Source organism: Pieris brassicae, chromosome 13 (genome assembly GCF_905147105.1).
Source record: "Pieris brassicae chromosome 13, ilPieBrab1.1, whole genome shotgun sequence".
Lineage (NCBI taxonomy): Eukaryota > Metazoa > Arthropoda > Insecta > Lepidoptera > Pieridae > Pieris > Pieris brassicae.
This window is the reverse complement of record NC_059677.1, coordinates 2,003,346-2,024,393: the sequence shown is the minus strand read 5'-3', so window position 1 is coordinate 2,024,393 and position 21,048 is coordinate 2,003,346. Positions and strand designations below refer to the sequence as shown.

General features: G+C 35.5%; 1 protein-coding gene across 10 annotated transcripts in view; it reads left to right on the top strand.

Moving 5' to 3' along the window:
* Positions 1–21,048, top strand: part of LOC123717834 (E3 ubiquitin-protein ligase hyd) — a 62,713-nt gene that overhangs the window by 12,511 nt on the left and 29,154 nt on the right. For 9 of the 10 annotated variants that reach the window (XM_045674070.1, XM_045674071.1, XM_045674066.1 and 6 more), the window contains exons 8-25: positions 940–1,075; positions 2,012–2,172; positions 3,836–3,978; positions 4,981–5,143; positions 5,553–5,932; positions 6,713–6,886; positions 7,653–7,841; positions 8,255–8,366; positions 8,653–8,760; positions 9,441–9,579; positions 10,977–11,111; positions 13,338–13,560; positions 14,369–14,434; positions 14,560–14,732; positions 15,632–15,822; positions 16,893–17,029; positions 17,762–17,928; positions 20,780–21,019. In XM_045674070.1, coding sequence (XP_045530026.1) covers positions 940–1,075; positions 2,012–2,172; positions 3,836–3,978; positions 4,981–5,143; positions 5,553–5,932; positions 6,713–6,886; positions 7,653–7,841; positions 8,255–8,366; positions 8,653–8,760; positions 9,441–9,579; positions 10,977–11,111; positions 13,338–13,560; positions 14,369–14,434; positions 14,560–14,732; positions 15,632–15,822; positions 16,893–17,029; positions 17,762–17,928; positions 20,780–21,019 — 3,037 coding nt within the window. The remainder of the gene's footprint in view (positions 1–939; positions 1,076–2,011; positions 2,173–3,835; positions 3,979–4,980; positions 5,144–5,552; positions 5,933–6,712; positions 6,887–7,652; positions 7,842–8,254; positions 8,367–8,652; positions 8,761–9,440; positions 9,580–10,976; positions 11,112–13,337; positions 13,561–14,368; positions 14,435–14,559; positions 14,733–15,631; positions 15,823–16,892; positions 17,030–17,761; positions 17,929–20,779; positions 21,020–21,048) is intronic. The other variant, XM_045674062.1, reaches the window with a different exon arrangement.

Genomic DNA, 21,048 nt, shown 5'->3' with positions numbered 1-21,048 from the left:
GGTTATCCATATCACAGGTCCTTACCTAATTTGGAAACCAGTTTCCCAATAACTTCTTAACTGTAAACTTATTGTTTGTTTGTGTGCAAATGTTATATGGAAGAAAATAAACAAATTATTATTATTTATAATAAAAAAAATACAAACACAGTTGCAGCGCTGATTTTTAGTGGACCCATACTAACCAAAATGCCTATATATATTTAATTATAATCAAGTAGGTGATCACCCAATTTATATAATGGACAATTGTTCTATGACATAGTTTTGTAATAATTTTAACTTCCATGAGCGAAATGCTATGAAATGTAGTATCAAAAGTGGAAAAAAAATAAAATTTCTTTATTAAATATATAGTTGTAAATCTACATTTTAGTACATCACCAACGCTCGTTCCTATATGTTAATACTTAATCTACTTAACAAAGTCCTTAAAAAACAAAACAGTCTGTAAAAATAACACAAACATAACATAATATTAAGATTAAAAGGATAGATTTTTTTTACTACTGAAGTAAGATTAAATAATTGTTATTGAACATTGTTATTTGTATTGATTTTTAATATATATTTATTTACTCAACTTCTACAAATAGATCTTCAGTTTGTTGATAATTTAATTTTTTTTTAGCTACGTTTTTACTGTTTTTTACACTCTTTAAATGTCATATATATTTAGGGTTTTATTTATTTTTTTGTACAATCTTCTAGATTGTGGAAGTGGAATCTCCATAAGTGTCCAAAGTCACCAAAAGACAAATCCAGCTCATATTTTAGATGATTTTATGTTACAAGAATGGTTTTTTGTACTTGTTGTATATATATATCATATGTCGTAACTTTAAAACTTTTAAAGAGATGTTAAGCTACAATTTTTCGTTAACACTTATATGCCATGTAGGGTTGGACTATATAATAATAATTAAAATTCCTTTACAGCTCACGCACCCGGCGCTACACGCTTAGAGCATCCGCTCCAAGCGTTCACCGAGTTTGGCTCAGACAAGCCGATTTCGCTTCACGTGTGTTCCTTATATACAGTGGCCAAATTGGATTCTGGAGCCCTCTATTGGTGGTATGTTGATGATGAAAATTATAATAAAATTTATATTATAAAACATTTATAACATTTACATGTATTAAATAAGATACTTTCATTTTTATGTTGATTTTCATCAGTTAATGATCGTGTTTTTAAATGTGTTTTTGTGATTATACTTAAACGTTTTTCAGCGTTTTTAAGCTATTTTCATTAGAAATGCTCATTGTGCGTGATTCTCTGACGTGTCTAGGTTTTAACACAAAACACAATAATATTAATAATCCTTTATTTTTATCTACATTTAGTTTATAATTTATATATAATATACAAAAGAAAAACATGTACAGTGTTACTAATTCGGAAAAGGGAGCTCCTTTGGTTTCTCTGTGCTTTTACCCCAGTTCATTCAGTCACCTTTCTTGACCAAAGTTGTTCGGATTAATACCTGCAGCTGAGCTTCATCATCAGACGTTGAGGCAGAATACGAAATGTCACACGTATCACCTCGGTGTCCGTCGATAACTGAGCGTTTTTAAGGCTGTTTTTGCCGCATACCACCATACAAAAGTATTTCCGAACCTATTCGACTTAGGTTCATGAAAAGAGCGTACCAATTCTTAAAAGGCCGGCAACGTACTCGCGAGCCCTCTGGCATTGAGAGTGTCCGTGGGCGGCGGTATCACTTGACATCAGGTTAGCTTCCTGTCCGTTTGGCCCCTGTACTATATAAAAACAGTCCCATCTCCGTTTAAGTTGTAGTACCAGTTTCTCAGCGTCTATTGTTTCTGCTTTTCCGCGGATATCTTCTCTGTTTGTCACTTTGATGGAGCAATAGCTGAGCGCATATGCTGCTTCCAGGGACAGCTGAACTTTAGTGTACATACATTTATTTTTTTTCCATACTTTGCTTAGAACAGTTTTTTTTTTCACAAGTTTTATCGATATTAACGTAATGGTTGTATGTTTTAGGGGCGTATTACCTTTGGGTCAAAGAGCACGCCTATGGGAGAAGCACCGTGCGCGTTCCCGTAAGCAGCAGCGCGGACATTCCTCTTCCGCGCCGCAGGATTTACAGGCTGGCCAAAGTGTTACCATGAAGAATGCTCCTATGTATCAACCAGGAGCTATCGGTGAGTGTTTTTACCGTACTTTAATTAGAAATATATGGATTGCTTTATAATAATAACAAGCCTTTGTTCATCCACATCTTATTGACATATCTTAATATGTATAAATATCCTGTCACGATGTTTGGCCGCGATGGACTCCCTAAAATACTTAACCGATTTTAAATTAAATTGGCACACCCTGAGCAGTCTGGTCCAACTTAAGAGATAGGATAGCTTAGATCTTTAATTATAGTCGCAATTTTATTTTAATGCAAATTATTTGTCGATAATTAATTGACAGTCACAATTATCTGTTAACTCCAAAATATTCAAATTAAAGTAAATCAAATTCAAATTATAGTGACGTTAATACAGTGAAATTATTCTTTCGTGTCACGGTAACTAAAACCACATTAAGGAGAAACGAAGTTCGCGGGGGCAGCTAGTATTTTATAAAAATATAGATAGATAAAACGTTACTATACTAAGATGCCGATTAGAGAAGTGTTGGCCTAGTGGCTTCTACAGGTTCGAGCCCCGGCTGTGCACCAATGGACTTTCTATGTGCGCATTTAGTATTCGCTCGAACGGTGAAGGAAAACATCGTGAGGAAACCGGCTTGCCTTAGACCCAACAAGGCGTGCGTCAGGCACAGAAGGCTGATCACCTATTTGCTTTATTCGAGTGACAAATGATCATGAAACGGATACAGAAATCTGAGGCCCAGACCTAAAACCTTCAGACCTTCCTTTGTTCCTTTTGGACCGGTCCATTTGGTTACTGTTTTAGACTTTTACAAAATTAACAATAATATTTCTAAAAGCTTTAATTTTTTAAATAAAATTAACGCCCGACCAATAAAATATAAAAATTCCGGAGACGCTAAATTATCTATGTATAGAAAATTCTAGACCCTATTCTATGATTGTTAAGGGGAGCGATCCAAATCAGCTGGATATAACACAGATTGGAGACTGAAGATAACCAAATTGGAACCTAATATAAAATCTCTGCATAGGAAGCATGAAGAGTGATTTACTATAAATTAATATATATATATATATATATACCTTTATTAAAATTATTTGTAATTTGAAGTCCAGTTTTTCATTGTGTTTAATAATTACCTAGTAACTTCTTAGTAAAATTTATCACGTAATTTCTTAAATGAACAATTTAATTTTGTAATATATGTATGCTGCAGGGGTCTGGGGGAGGGCGTGGTACAAAAAGGGTTGAGAAACACCGATCTAGACATTTTAAAATAGTTTGAATGAAATGAAAAAAATGCTATCGTAACAAAAGTATTGTTAAGTTTTCTAATTTTCCGGGCAATTTTCTTATTTTCATTTACATAAACACAACAATAAAATAATTAGCGAAATCGGTCCAGCCGTTTACGCGTGACCAAGGGACATAGGGATTCATTTTTATATATACACATTATTATAACACATATCGACAAATACACCGTTATATTGTAGATAATTTTACTTACCATAATGATTACTACAGGATTGTTGCCATTTGAAGAAAAAAAATCCAATAGCTTTCTGCAATATGGTGGGGATTTATTTTAGTATTTATTAGTCAAACAGTCCATAACAAAACGATAAACATTCCGCTTTTGGTTACTCAATGGTATTTTAATAAAGCTAATATCAATTGTGTATATACATTCTAGGATTCAACATGTCAACCGGAGTTCCGAAAGTTGGTATCCTCCAAAATGCGGCCTGGAATTTATCAGACACGTGTCGGTTTAAACTGCTGCCGGCGCCTCAGCCTGATCGATCCATTTCTGAAAAGGATAAGAGGGATATGCAGGTAATCATTTTTTATTATGTATGACTTGTTATATATTTTTAAGGGAGCGTTCAAGTATTACGTAACGAATTTGGGGGGGGGGGGTGTTGAGTTATGGTCTTATGGTACATATATATATATTGGTAAGTTTTATGTGTAAAGAGTCACGGGTTGGTCACAAAACGTTTTACTATTGGATACAGAAACGTTACGGCGCGATACATGGGGGGGGGGTCAAGAATGTCCCTAAGTAGATGGTTTTTTTTTATTTGGAAGAATCGTTTTGGTAAAGGTTACTGGACAATAGTCTCACCAGTGTTATATTGCTGTAGTCCCTAGTTTTAATTGGAACAGTTATACTGCCGGAGAAGTCATGTTTACTCAAATGTGACTGCGGCGGTGGCTTTCTGTGACGTTTAAACCCTCAAATATGGTTGAGTAAAAAGATGGCACACATCGTGTGAATAGTTGCCGCTTCCGGGAACTGGAATGCGAGGTTTCCGTTCGGTTTTGTATTTAAATACAAATAATAATAAGTATACCTGTATCTTATATTAATAATAAACACATTTTATTTTATATATTTGTTTACAAAATTACTTATATCATCCTTACAGTACTAAGCCAATTCGATAATTTTGAAAAAAACAAACATAAAAATAGCTGTGTGATTTAAAATCGTTATTAAATAAAATAAAAACACGTACTGGAAGACATGAAGTAACTATTGGGATATATTCAAAATTCATTCAAAGCAAATTGAGACCGCGTCGTTTAATGATATTAAATACAATATAGTAATACTTTTAAAGAATGTTTTCTTACCGGATTGAAGCTTTGTAATATTATAAACTTGTAATTATTTTACATAATTTTAAATGTCTCGCACGTTTCGCGTGCCCCGTTAAAATGTGTTTTACACATGTTAACAAAAGATAAATGACAATACTATACGCCATAGCGTATAAAAGACAATACTATAGTAATACTTAATTATTGGCAAATACAAATTTCTCATTTCAGAATCAATCACCATTAACGGTATCGTCTGTGAAGGCGTCATCATCGAGCAGCTCAAACAAAGACACTGCTAAGGACAGCAACAAAGACATGGCAGATCGCTTGGACATGCCTCCACCGCCCAGTCCTGCTTCATCGACCTGCAGTGATACTAGTACATCCCACAGTGAGTACATTTTGTTTGAAATTATGCTTTATTATATTTCTTACTTGTATTACGTAAATGCACAAATTCCCCATTCATAATCTCTGAAAGTTTCTGATACACACATTACTATCGATAGAAGTTATCTAATAACTATTAGCGGATGTACGTATTTATTTTGCATATAAGAAAATTACATAAATCAGCTCAGTAAAACGCAACTAATTGTCCCTACGCTGTGATAATGACCCTAGACGAATGTGATAATTTTTAGTAGAGCATTCCTGTACATTGACTGTGTTGATCGACAAATATACAAAAAAAAAACACAAAAATCTTAGTTTCAAAACGAAATAGTAACGACACGTTACGTTTTCCTGGTCTTCATAAGATATTTCACAAATTATATAAACCTTTTTTATAAATTCAGAGCGGGCAAAGCGCGTCACGGTCCGCGGCGAGGAAGGTTCATCCAACGATGGGACCAAACGCGACGAAGAGGAATGGCCCCTCAAAGAAGTGGTGTTCCTCGAAGATGTGAAAAGCGTTCCACTCGGACGGGTTTTAAAGGTCGACGGCGCATACGCGGCTGTCAGATTCCCGTCAGTTGGCAAAGATGGAAAGGAAATTGTTCCAACGCCCGATGATTGGACGACGCTGCTGCAGGACTGTCGTTTAGTAAGGAAAGATGACTTGGTCGCTGTGAAGTGGGGAACCGGAGGGGCTGCCGGTCCACGTGGCCCGGATTGTCTTCAGCGTTTGCCAAGAAAGATCTCGTTACCTCCCGAATTGCAAGTTATTACTATTGCGGTGAGTTATTATTGCATACATTCTTACACATTACATTTATTAAGAATTTGATCTAGAGTATGCTCATTTGTCCTTTACTTTAAAAAAATAGGTGAAAAATATTCTTTCTAAATTTCTCGTAAATGTAAATTCGTAGTCAAATATAAACTCTATAGTCTATGCATTTTAAACTGAGTCGTCGTGCAATAAATGACACTGACGGTAGAAATGTGTACGTAATTCTACCTCAATCTATACTTAGCACCTGCGCACGCACTCGTGACTCCTGATTGGTCGTTATGAGTTAGGGTTGTTGTTTTTCTATAAATATAAGTTTTTTTTTGTTATGACATTCATTACATTAAATACGCTTTGTTACGTGATACGCACAATGGAGAATTTATTTTCTAACGTGGTTTTGAAAAAATCATAAATTGAGACATTTGTGGATCAACGCTCATACAATACTTACGCCTATACACGTCCTCACACGACAGATAAATATTATTTATGACCCGAAGCCTCAGTTAATGCGTCGACTATATATATAATATAATGAAAAAAGTTGCTTAACTAAGTTCTCTGCGAATTCGGCTCTAAATGATTACCTGAGATTTTGATATTTAATTAATTATTTTATATTTGAAATCACGTCACACACATAACTTGCCTTGTCTCTAAGAATTTTCTTATATTTCACGTAAGCCAGTTTTTCAAAAAGAAAAGAAAAATCTTTTACTATAAAAAATCTGTGTACTTTTAAATTTCGAATGTCTTTACTAATGATTGTATTTGAAACAGGTGGACAATCGTGGCGTACACGCCGTTGTACGTAGACCTGGCGGTGCGTTAGCGTACGCGGTTTATGCTGTGGGAACTACGCGAGCCCTCACAGACAGTGTATTCCCGACGGACCACACAGCTCTATTGGGACACTCAAATGGACATTCTATACAGCTCACTACCGCGGCGGAAGTAAGTCTTCATAAAATAATCGTTTGATAGGCTATAATTTTTATATGCATATTTTTTAGTCTAACAGATATTTAGTTGAATTTAAATCATTTTTTTTTTGAAAATGTGATTTGTAACTCTTTGTAGTAAAACTTCTTTATCGGCGTTGGAAAAAAAAATACCGTCACATTGTTCTGTTACGCGACATCTTTTTCTTGTTCCTACCACGGTTAATTTAAAGAGATTCGAAGCCATTAATAACAAAAATATATAATAATGGTAAATCATAGTAATAATTCAATTACAATTAATTAAATTCTGTAAGAATCTTAGTAGTGATAAGGTAAAATGTAATAATTGCATGATAATAAAAGCCTTTTGTTAAACTTTATCTCATTTAACTTTATTTAACCAATTTCTGCCAAACCTAAAAATTATCTACTATATGCAACGTTTGGTTATCAACCATTAATCATTTTTAACCAAATAAGGTCATAAAGAAGTTTCACTTACGTGTGTACACTAGTATACGCACACATTTTTTGTAAAATGGCTAAGCCGATTGTTTTAAAATTAATTTTATTAAAAAATTATAAACTATTAACTCATAAATAATTCAAAAACGGAAATGAACACATAGTTATGCGAATGTTGAAATTAATGTAATTGGAATTACGAGATGTTTTCTGTATATAATGTTTGGTTTTTAATGACAGCGCTCAAAACGAGATTTACAATTTATCCGAAGCATCCTATGCGACCATGACTCACAAGATTTTTCTTTCAGGGTAGCGAACCAGTAGTGATGATGCTAGATGGCAACAACGCCCTTTACCCCATAGCGCGTGACTGCGTGGGAATGGTTCGTGAACCGCCGCCATTGAACCTTGCGCCCGCTCGAGCGATCACTGCGCACGCGTTGCCTCTGCATCCACACGGCGCAGCTCATTCCTCTCACGCGCCGCTTAAGTCCCAGGTATTTTTTTATTGTTCTTGGCTTCAAATCAAAATATTTAAACGATTCATTTATTTATTTACACTGCCTTACATGTATAGAAAAACAATTAACATATAAGTGATGCAATGGGCGGCCTTATAGCTAACAAGCGATCTCTTCCAGGCAACCCTAGTAAGGGATAAAAAAGAAATCTGATGATTGATTGCATTAAATTGGGCAAATTTTATAATTTTTTTAATAAAGCCGTCTTGCATGTTGATAGTTTTGATTATTTTTAAATCATTCATAATCCAGGTGAGTTAATAAATAATAAAGATACATAGCAAAGGAAATCTTGAGGCACATTATCAATTAATTAATTTATAGATATGTATTTAAAATTAAATAAAACCTTTCTTTTAAATATTTTTATGTTATTCCTTTGTTCAAAGGTTGCACTAATAATAATAGTCCCTGAGCCTCAACTGATGATGCCGCGAGTGCTGCGCTGTGATCTTGATGGACTTCGGCAGTTGTTGCATCAACTCGAAACTGATAATAACAGTAAGTTATAAAAATTATCCAGGTTTAATATAGTTTTGTGACTTCTAATATTTTCCTAGTTATTTATTTATAAAGTTATATCTGTGTCTGTTTGAGACGTTATATGTTGTTAATTCTTGCTATGTCAATAAGGACAACAATGTACTTACAATATTTGTCTCACAAACCAAGAACAAAGTTGAACGTACACGTACGTGTACGTATACGCGTACGGTAACTGAGAGAACAATTCGTGCCTTGCGAACACTGTCCAAATACTGATTTTAATTTTGTTGTATTATTTCAGAGCAACAAATATTATCAATTCTTCAAGAGCGTTGTGATGGTAATAGAAATATTTTACACGCGTGCGTACATATGTGTTCGCCTACGTCGAACAAGGAGCCGGATATAGGTATGCCATTATTTTCTTTGGAGTATATATATATATATATATTCATTATTAAATTATTATTATTATCTAATGTTCGGTCTGTCTGGAGGAAAATGTTGGAATAATATTCCTCCTCTGAAAAAATCTTCAACTAAAATCTTATTTTCGTCGCATTTATAAAAAAACATCTACTTCCTCAATAAAAATCTAACGTAATATAGTTTTTAATCCGCCCAAAAATATTTATTAATCTATTTCTTAACAATTATTCTTGTTCATTTTTTAATATAATTTCATTTAAAAAAAAATTCTTCATTGCTTGCTTACACTGATAACTTTTACTATTATTATTATTTGTTTCTACTGAGTATTATATTCTCATTTGTTTTTTTCGACTGAGGCGCAAACTAACTGCTGTGGTCTCTGACAGACTGACCTGCGCTGTGGAATAACTCTGCTCCTCAGCATATTGCTGAGCCAGGGCCAATTACAACCACAGCACACACGCATTACTCATTTATACCCTTTTCTTTAAAAAAAATGTTCTCTCTATTATTGTTCTTTTTTTTATTATTATTGTTATTTTATGTGTTTTTGTGTGTGTGTTTTGTTAGTAATAAATGTTGTGTCTATGTCTAATTTTTTTTAACCTTATAAATATATAGAAATATTTAGCAGAAAGTAATTGAGTATGTTTACAGTAGATAATCCATCAGTGCCTACAATTCCTAACCCATCGAGCGCAACTAACAATGAAGAAGCTGTGCCCGCTTTGTCCTGGCCTCCGGAGACCTTTGAAGCGTCGGGTGATGAAGACAGCTTGATGGGAATCTCCAATAAGTAAGCATATTATATTCGGGATTTAAATAACCTTTTTTTAAAATTATAACTAAATAAATATTGGTACATAATTACTTATAACAACGATTGTATGAGCTTTTACATAGGCTATTTGACAAGGTTTAAAAATTGGTATTAATTCTTTTCTGTTCTCTATAAACAAAATGGCGTGCCAACAATAGGTCGAAATTTCCAGAACGAAAACGTTGGAAGCAAAAACGCAGTGTTTTCTTTTGCGCCGCCACCATACATATCATATATCCTTCGACACATTTCGGTAACACTGATGCTGCGGTAGAACTCGTGCTCGTAAGTGACGCTATATTCCATGTTCACCATTTTCAAGAGTGACGCAAAGGAATAAAATTAAAACGGGAAAATGAAATGCATCATGGTTTTCGATAAACAAATGCACGAGTTATAGCTGAAAAAAAAAATGGAATTCCTAATCTGGAGATATTTGAGGTCAAAGTGGCCAGAACGGCAAAACGCCAATTTCATATGTAATAATATTTTGATCAAACATAGTGTCCCACGAAACTAAACTTTCCGGTAGAATTTTGATGACAAACACGAAGTCATATTATTGACTGACATGTTATGTCATTGTCGATTCGACTAATCTGTGACCGTGTCACGTGACTGACGTATAAAATCAATGATTTAAATGACCTATGTTTTTACTCTGTAACACTGTTCAAAGTCATTTTTCATACAAGGAGCTCAGTCAAAAGCCTTAACAGTAGTGTATGTAAAAAGTGGAAAACTGTATTTGTATGAAAATGACAGTTCGTGTCGACAATTTGATACAAATTTAGTTTTTGACTTTCTACATGCACTACTGTTAAGGCATTTAGACTAAGCCCCCAGAGAACTCTCGAGACCATTTCTTTTTGTCAAATAGCCTATTGTTAACATGAATAATAAACTGATACTGTGTTTATTTAACTAACATTTTTAATGTCTTAAGAAAACACTTTTTTACCGGATTGAAGCTATGTATTATTATAAACTTATAATGATTTTAAATTTCTCCCGACGTTTCGCGTGCTTTACAGCGTGAAGACAAAAGGTGTTGAATGTCAAATGTATCACAGCTGTAGAGAAAGTTGTATTATCTGTATTTATTTCTATTAAAAAAGCGTTTTCTTTAAATGTGTAAAAGCTATGTTAACAAAAGACAATACTATTTTTAATGTCATAGTTGGACATTTATTAAGATCCAAAATGAAAATCCAATTTACACGAATGCATTCTAATTCGTATATCGAGTCACAGTCTCGTCTTGAGCGCTGTCAAATATGTCAAACTAATACATGTAGTGGTTTGACAGACTAGATTTAAGTTTGTTACGTGTTATAGATTAATTTCACATTAATATGAATAATGATTTGTAGCAAAATGTCGAATAGCGGCAACGGAACTGTGAGCGCGGATCCAGTTGAGAGGCGTGGCAACGCGCTTTCCGCCTTGAGGGCCCTCTGCGAGAGTACCGCCTTGCAACCTTATCTGTTGCAACTTCTAACTGCCAAGTGAGTATATAGGGTGTTACATTTATTTAGCTAATTTAAATTAATTAATTGTTTGACTTTGTATTCAAGTATTTGTGTTTGTTTGATTCTTTGACACAATAGGGGTACAGATAATATATTTTCGTAAACAACACTTGGTTGGTCTAGGTCTTGTTGATTATTGTGTTTCGTCTCCGATTTTTTAATTTCAGACTTGCGTATGAGTGATCTATTGATAAAATCCATTAGTTCTAGATGGGCTTCAGACTTTAGAACTTGGGATTTACTCCTTTCTATTATGCCTCCTTGATTACAGATATCATATTATATAGTTATGAGTTTCGTATTTTTATTAACTTTATCATACTAAATTTTTTATAGTACGGTCTACCTATTGTAGTATTTTTCTCAAAAGTGGTATATTTTCATATTATACAAAGCTATCTGGTAATTCTGCAATTCAGATATAACATTTTTATTTTAGTTATTTGCTGACCGTACTTTGATTTCAATAATAATATTAAAGTCGTTCAATTAAACACCTTTTGTGTAATTACTTAACTATAAAAATTGCTAATGAACTGAACGAGAGACTCCACTATAAATATATGCCTATTATTTTAATTTATATCATACTATGTAACCTGTGGAAGTTCGTACCTCTACGTACGTAAATTAATCAATAAAGCTTTTTATAAATTTGACGAATACTTAAATGATCCTAGCCATTGGAATTGATTTGCTCCAGTTCAAGCAATTTGTTTGACTCAAAACTTGACGATTAAAAGAGTGGCGGAGAGTTTCTTACCAGTTCTTCTTGCCCGCTTTACGCCCTTGACGTGCGAACTGGTAGTAAATGTAAATTTAACTTATTTTCCGATGTTCATTAGTGTACTTGGTAAATATGAATCAAGTTATTATGAGTTTGAGTTAAATAATAGTTTAATGTCAATATTAAAGTCTAAATTATGCCATTCTGCTAATTCAGTCTAAACCGTTTAAGACGACATTTAACAACATACCGGTTATATTGACCAAAATCAAAGGTCCCAGCTGAATTCTATGTATTAGGTACTTAACAACGTCATCGGTTGTTACTATTATCGGTTTTTACGACCAAATATGAGTCAGTTCGATGTGGTTTTATCAGATACTGTATTGTCAATTTCGTTCTTCAATTTGAGGTAAAGCTTACCGTATGGACGAGATGATCAATAAATATTTGACAGTTACCAATGAAAATTTGGTATATTTTTTCTTTTTTCGTCAATCCCTATTGTTTTTAAGGCACGTGGCGCCCGTGCCAAGTGTCAAAATACTGTTACGAGCTAGGGGATCGGATAGAAAATGCCGTGGATTTATTCAAGGGTTTATTTCTTGAAAAATCAATGAGGAATTTATGAGCACAAATTACTTGCAGAAATGCACTTGTAGCACACAAAAACAATCACTTATTACTCCACTTATGCACACTTCACACAGTACTTTATCACTTGTATTCACTTTATTCGCACTTTATCGCTTCGGTGTTTCGCTCTTGTTATCGCATTCAAAACTAAAGGTGACTAGTCGCGTTTCTGCTCGCTTATATATCCCTGGGAATAATTCTAAACAATATTCGAGAACTCTCTAGGCGGGCTTGCTACTGAGTAGCGATTGCACAATTCTAGAATGTCCGCACTCTTTGTCTCTTTCGCACGTTGCTCCGTCCTTGTCGTACGGCGTTCTAGAGTGCTCAGTCTAGTTTCGAGAAAGTTCTGATCTTCTCTCTCTCTCTCTCTCTCGTATCATTTCGTCCTTGTCTCACACCTAGAAAGTTCGGTCTACAATATTCCTTCATCAAAGGGCCTAGGCCTGAAAACGCCTGAAAACGGGTCTCCTGAAAACTGCACCAATAGACAACGCATGTTCTGAAACTGACTGAAAAAAGGTTTCAGCTTCCTGAAAACTAGGGTAACATTATGGAAATTACAATTTTCTGATATGTGATTGACCCTCTCCTGAAACGGTCAGAAATCATATTACAGCCTGCTGAAAAGTTCTCTAAGTAGTGGAAAAACCTAGAAACATTGTAGTCGACCCGTCTTCGTAACAATACTATAAAACAGAAACCAATAAAAAAATACTTTCGTGTAATGATTCTAGTAATAAGTTAATTAAATTTGAAAATATATAATTTAGGTCACTTTTTAATAATTTACACAGTGCATAAGGAATTATTTCTAAATTTAACACTCATTACAACAGGGATGGCATGGGTCAAACACCTCTAATGGCTGCAGTAGCGGAACGAGCGTACCGAGCGGCCTTAGCCATATTGGACGCAATACGTGCGTGTGACGCTGACGAAGCTCAACGGTCGGCAGCCATTTTCCCCCCCAACGCCCATCCAGATCATTCGCCGTTGTTGGTGCTCTGCTGCAATGATACATGCAGCTTCACGTGGACCGGACAGGATCACATTAATCAGGTATATACAGGAATAATCTCATGTTGCGTAATTATTTATACAATATCTCAATTAGAATGCAAAATGTTTTATGTAAAGGATGGTTGGATACAACAACCTCGAAACACGAAAGGTACAGCTTGCCTGTCTTGTTAAAGATTTTCAATTATTAGTAATCCTTGTAGTCCCTAGTGTCAGATCGAATGTGTGTCGCCAGGTCACCTTAACAAAGGCTTGCGAGTGTCTAATACTTTAATATAAGTCTGTCTAATGAGTTACACAAGTATCGCATTAGTTGTGTAACTTAATAACCGTAACTAACTTATTTAACTATGAGACAGACTGACGCTTTTAACTGTTGGAGTAATTGTAAGTAAATGAAAAAAAATAGATATTTTTATGATTACCACTTTAACGTAACTGTATTCTGTTAAAATGTTTATATTATTTTCTAACATTAAATATTATGTATTAACTGACTCGACTACCAAGCCTGATCAAAGGCCTTACTTATTATTGTTTTAATCTTCGGGAGCGTTCAAGTATTACGTAACTAATCTGGGGGGGGGGGGGTTGGTTCCTTCTTGTTAAACTTTACGATTCGGGGGAGGGGATTGAATCATGCGTTATTGTTAATATTACTTTCCACTATCCAGTACTTTACACCACATAATGGTAAGTTTTAGGTTTAAAGAGTCAATGGGGTTACTATTGGATACAGAAACGTTACGGCGCGTTTCATGGGGGGGGGGGGGGGGATGTCAAGAATCTCCAAAAATTGCGTGACGTATTACTTGAACGCTCCCTTATAATGATATGTTTTTTTCAGGACATTTTCGAATGCAAAACATGTGGTCTCACCGGGTCACTGTGTTGCTGTACTGAATGTGCTAAGGTAATGGCTTTGTTTTAATTTAGAAATGGCACCGTCTTTTTATCGTATACCTTACAGCATGCTGTGGTTTCTAATTGAAAACTGTAATAAACACTTTTAACAATATATATAAAATGTTTTTTTAGGTGTGCCACAAGGGCCATGATTGTAAACTGAAACGTACGTCTCCGACTGCGTACTGCGATTGTTGGGAGAAGTGTCGCTGCAAGGCGTTGGTGGGCGGTAGTTGGACCGCGCGTTGCGATCTACTGGCCAGGCTCGCCAGGGAGACACAATTGGCTACACACTTTAACTCTAGGTAAACTACTACATTTCTATGTATTTTCCACCATACTTATTATTTGGAAATATGGCGTTTTTGTCACTATTTTCATAATTTTAAAAGGGCTCCTATACGGGTTTTACTTGAAAATGTATAGCTGGTAGGGTGTGGCTGGTAGCATCAGTCATCATTTACGGCTAGACTTTGCAATACTCGGCAATATTTTATCATACATTTTTTGTACGATGAATGTTTATTATCCCTTATAGCCGGAACGATCGCTTTGCAATCGAAAATACTGGAATATTTCTTTCAGCCTTATTGTTGTCTCGCTTTACGGCCTAAGTGCATCTCTTTTTTATACTACATGATTAGTTCGAGTAGTGCTATGTTTGTATGTGTTTATTTTGGTTATAAGTACTAGTCAAGCAAACAACATACATAACAAATAACATAATACATCAAAATTATACGGCAACGGCGGGCCTTGTCGCTAGCAAGCGATTTCTTTCAGGCAACCCTAATATGAGACAATAAAAAAAAAACACCTACAGAGGGTACAGGGTACATGAAGTGCATAATTAATTAACAAAAAACATCAAAAATTAAATAAAATAATATTTATAAACAGACATGTAAAAGTTCTGCCAAAGGTTAATTGACTCACAATTAATAAGGCAGACGAAAAATTATCAAAAGTATTTATAATAGTGTTATTGTTGTCTTGTATATCCATGTCTTAATAGTTTTTACGATAGGCAGGAATAAGGAAGGGAAATATTTCTAGAATCTATAATATAAATAAAATTTAAAATATATGCTCAAACTTGAATTTGATTCACTTGAGTCGCTTGCAATTTTTTTGCACAAGATATAGTTATATATAGTTTTATGTACTGTACTGTTCTGCTTATATTTGTGTATTTATTGTTTAGAGGCGAATCGATCCTTCTGTTCCTGGTACAAACGGTGGGTCGTCAAGCCGTGGAACAGCGTCAGTTCCGTGCTGGAAGTGGTCGCGCCCGTGCGCCACGGAAACAGCCAGGCTCTGATGCTGAGCTGGACGTGCCGGACCACGACTTGGAGCCACCGAGATTCGCTAGAAGGGCACTGGTACATTTGTTGGGTGAGTGCTGTGTAGTTATTCATGTCTGGTACGACTAGTGTGGATGTTTTTTTAAAGTTGATAACGATTTTATTACAAAACTGTACTCCAAAGAATGGTGGCCCTCGTAACGAACGACGTTTTACAGTAAGGCCTTTTTTTCCGATTCAAATCATTCAGAGCGCCACCCAAACGGATACAAAAAATATACATTAAAATCGGTCCAGCTGTTTGAGGAGTTTCGTGATCACACACGTACAGTAGAGTTATGTATAAAATTATAATTAACTAATTTATAAATTAAATTCCTGAACGAATGTAATATTATTGTGTGCTTAAATCAACAATAACAAAAGAAACTAAAAAAACACATAATTTGCTAGATAAATTCTTGTATAATATGTATAGAGAAAATACAATGGATTTCAACTCCTGGGGTCTTTGTCCAGGTGTTTGATTCTGTTTCGTGATCATTTATTTTTTGTAATAGACGATTGATCAACCTTTTGATTTAGATTTTTGTGTCTTTGACCGGTTTCTTCACGATGTTTTCCTTCATCGTTTGAGTGAGTATTACAGGGTTCGAACCTATGTGTGTGTTATATACAGTGTCAACTCTATATAAGGACATCAAAGGAACTGTCCATTTGCTGTTGCGTTGTTACTGGAACTGTTCTATGGCGTTATAGAGGGTTGTCGTTAAATGGAGAGAAGTATAGATAATCCATGACTCCTACTTATTCGTCATGGTCAACAGCAGTCTACACATGCAAGCAATCCCAATTTGTGAATGAAACAATGAATTTCTTAGAAAGTTCGTATGCATGATACCGACAGTTAAGTTTATCGTGGGGTAGGATAATGAAGCGACAAAAGAACGTACACAGTTGCGCACTTTTTACTAATTTTAGCAACTCAAAAAGTACTTTATTACACAACTGTTGTCGTTATTGAGGGTGGGATCAATTGTATGGAAGACAAGCTGAACCAACCAAAGCCAATTGATATCGACGCTTTAGTAAGTTCGTCGAAATAGAGGGGCGTCGACCGGTGTATATAATGTATATATAATTTTAAAATGTAATTTTCAGGTGATTGGGCTGCTGTAGAAGCGGCCGTGATGTGCGGCTCGAGCACAAGCGAAGAAGCGTCGACTTCTCACCAGCAGTCTGGCACTACGCTATTGGACAAGTTCACCCATGCGCTGATAGTCAAGTGCACAAATGAGGTAATTTAAAATTGCGTTATACTTTCATTGCTTATGATTTTTATATTTATTACAATTAACTAAAATCTACAATTCTTACATTGTAAGGCACTGACTTATCTAACCTAGTTTAGTTAAGTTACATTCATATATTTTAGTTAATAAGTAGAAGCGTAAACAAAATTCGCCCACAGAAGCCAATATGACGCCTTTAGTTATTCCCACAGTCATAAATAAAATTGTAATACAACATTCTCGATACCGATTATATCCAATAACATATGTGTCACAAACTATTCAGTCAAGTTAGACTTTTGTTCATTCAGCGTCGCAACCCCCACTACCCCTGATGTTATCTCAGTTATAAACTCATGTTTTAAACAATTAAAGCCAAAGCCAGTAGTTTCAGTCAGGGAGCGTTCAAGTATTACTTCACGCAATTTTTTTAGAGATTCTAGACCTTCCCCCCCCCCGACCCCCCACGAACGCGCCGTAACGTTTCTTTATCCAATAGTAAACCAATCCAATCCAATAGTACGTTTCGTGACCAACCCCAGTGACTCTTTATACCTAAAACTTACCTATTAAATAATATTAACAATAACGCCAACGTAATTCAATCGCCGCCCCGATTCGTAAGGTTGTAGAAGAGGACATCGCCCCGACCCCCCCCCCCCCCCCAGAATATCCATACAACCCCCACCAAACTTAGTGTTAAGGATAATAATATTTAAGGGTGTTTATTTTTTACAGATGTTGGATACGCTCCTACACACATTGATAAGAGAGCAGAAGAACGACACGATACCCGGACGTGCGGAACGAGCTCGTGAAGTGACGCGACGGTTCGTGCGTTCGGTCGCGAGGATATTTGTTATATTCAGCGTGGAAATGGCTCCAGGGGCCTCGAAGAAAAAGGGGTAGGTCTTAGATAATTAGATATACCGCGGAACCCCAGTATGCAGATTACAGATATAATGATAAGATTCTATATGTTATATGTACGCACTCTGATGTAAAAATATATTTCATTATATGTTATACAACTTAGTAGTTAGAATCAAAACAATAGCTTCGAGCACAATAGTGGTGGTGCGTAAGTTATGACTTCATGCATTAGCGAAGATTGTCTCGAAAAAAAAAAACGATTTCATAGAAGTTAGATTAAGTAATTCAAATTATTGAATAATAGTTTTAAAAAGACAAGTAAAATAAAAAAAAAACATATTTAATTTAATAAATTTTATATGTTATAAAGGTTTAAATTTTCATAATGTAACAAACAATTACAAGTATCATTCAATAAAAATATGATTTTAAATGGCGCTACAATCTAATTGGCAAGTATGTGATCAGCCAGCGCCCGACGCAAGCCATCGACTTTTTGGGTCTAAGGCAAGCCATCGCCTTTTTGGGTCTAAGGCAAGCCATCGCCTTTTTGGGTCTAAGGCAAGCCATCGCCTTTTTGGGTCTAAGGCAAGCCATCGCCTTTTTGGGTCTAAGGCAAGCCATCGCCTTTTTGGGTCTAAGGCAAGCCATCGCCTTTTTGGGTCTAAGGCAAGCCATCGCCTTTTTGGGTCTAAGGCAAGCCATCGCCTTTTTGGGTCTAAGGCAAGCCATCGCCTTTTTGGGTCTAAGGCAAGCCATCGCCTTTTTGGGTCTAAGGCAAGCCATCGCCTTTTTGGGTCTAAGGCAAGCCATCGACTTTTTGGGTCTAAGGCAAGCCATCGCCTTTTTGGGTCTAAGGCAAGCCATCGACTTTTTGGGTCTAAGGCAAGCCATCGACTTTTTGGGTCTAAGGCAAGCCGGTTTCCTCACGATGTTTTTCCTTCAGAAAGTCCATTGGTACACTATATACATTTATATATTATTTAGTTAAAATAATATTATTGAAAGAAAGAAAAATTTAACCGGTTTAAAGCTATTTGTATTATTATAAACTTACATAACTTAAAATTTAAATTTTTTCGACGTTTCGCGTGCTTTACATCGTCACCTTGACCACTAGGCAATGCAATCCCGACTCGAGATCGTGAATTCGAGATCCCGCGGGATTAGAAATATCAATCCGGCGGGATCCCGAAATTTTCGGGATCTCGTATAGTTTTAAAAAATAATTCACGTGACTGAATACGATGAAAACTGCATGTTTGAGATAGTGAGGTTAATTAAAATAAAATATTATTTGAAAGAAAACAAAAGCCTTTATCCTTTAACATTACGAACTAGACAACTAACAATTTTAATTACATGAACATAATCAAAACAAAAGTAGGTATAGCTCAAGGAGATAAAAATTGGTGATTTTGAAAGTAACTTCTAAAAAAAGAGTATCTTCTAAAGTGTCTCAAGAGTGCTATCTGCTAACCGGCATCTAATGTCCATTGCAATGTACCCTATGTAATGTGCAATGTCGTGTGAAGCGTCCCGAGCGGATGTGTGTAGAATCGCTGACCATTGCAGCCCAATCCCGTCAATCTCGAACGGGATCTCGTCATATTTTGCTTCGGGATTGATCCCGAAAAATTACACGGGATCGAGATCCCGCGAGATCGGGATTGCATTCCCTATTGACCACGCACGCACTTTCAATGTGTAAAAGCTATGTTAACCAATGATTATTATTATTATTTGTGAAATTATTCCATATTTACGGAAACTTTAATAATTTAGTTTTTCTAAAACGCACGATTTTGTGCAGTTTATTATTAGAACTCAACAAACTTAAGCAAATATAAACATTACAAATATCAAAAAGCATGACTATAACTGTAACTTTAAAAAACTATAATACTCCAAGATTGACATACAGTTCTTTTATACTTGAATCTATTTATGATGCATATTTGAAATTCCTATCTTACTGCAGATGTAGTAGAGTATCTTTAGAGGATTTTAAGTTGGTCTTTGTTTGTCTTGCAATCTGAAGGAGTTGGCATCGCTGATTGTATTGTTGCTGTGATCTCAAAGCAAGAGTTTATGACGAATTTTGAGCTTTTGAAGGCTAAAATGACAGAAGTGTCAGATTAAGAGACATATCAGTTGACAGATCAATTCGCTACTTATGTCAATGAACTTTGAAGAGTTTCTCCATGATGAAAGATATTGACTTGTTATATTCCGTACATAGAACATTATAATATTACAAATATAATTTTTTATTTAATTAATATGTAAAGTTTAAAATCGGCGATGAGACACCCTTTATAAGTGTCTCTTTCATTGATTGACTAATGTGTAACTCTTTGTACTGCGAGTGAAACCGCTGGACACAGCTTGTATTAAATAAATGTATCAATTGAATAAATAATTTCTTAGCGATTCCTTTAAGGTCTCCGCAGTTAGGCTATGGAATTCACTTCCCGTCCCTATTCGCTGGGCTCCTTCTCTATCTTCCTTTAAATTTCTTCTGTACAAACATTACCTGTCCACATCGTATCCCTAGCTTTCTTACTAACTACTAACTGACGTGAGACTGATCTTAAATTATCGTGATTTATGTATCATCAATTTAGTTTAGTTTTTTTTTATGTTCCTGTTATGTTGTGTCTTAATAACTGTGTATAACATGTATTTTTGCACTTCTTGCCTATCTTATGTAATTTAATACATTTTTATTTATTTTTTCTTTACTCACAGTGGTTGCCTGGAAGGGATCGCTCGAAAGCGATAAGGCCGCCATTTGCCCTCCTTTTGATTTAATTATGTTCATTATTTTTGTAGTGTAAGGAAGTGTTTATAAATAAAATAATTGTTCTGTAAATATTTCAGGCCAGTTTCGATCACCTCGTCTCTGGTGCGTTGCCGGCGCGTCTTCGCCGCTCTGGTGGCGTTAGCCGTCGAGGAGCTGGTTGAAGCAGCCGACGCCCTATTGGCTCCAGTGCGACTTGGGGTCGTCCGCCCCACCGCCCCGTTCCCGTTGGCCACTACGTACGTGGATTTGGTCAACGGCAGCGAAGATTTGTTTGGTGTGGAGCCGCTGTCGACTGGACATCCTCGGTCGTCGCGAAGGTAATTTATATTTATTTTACAAAATCAGT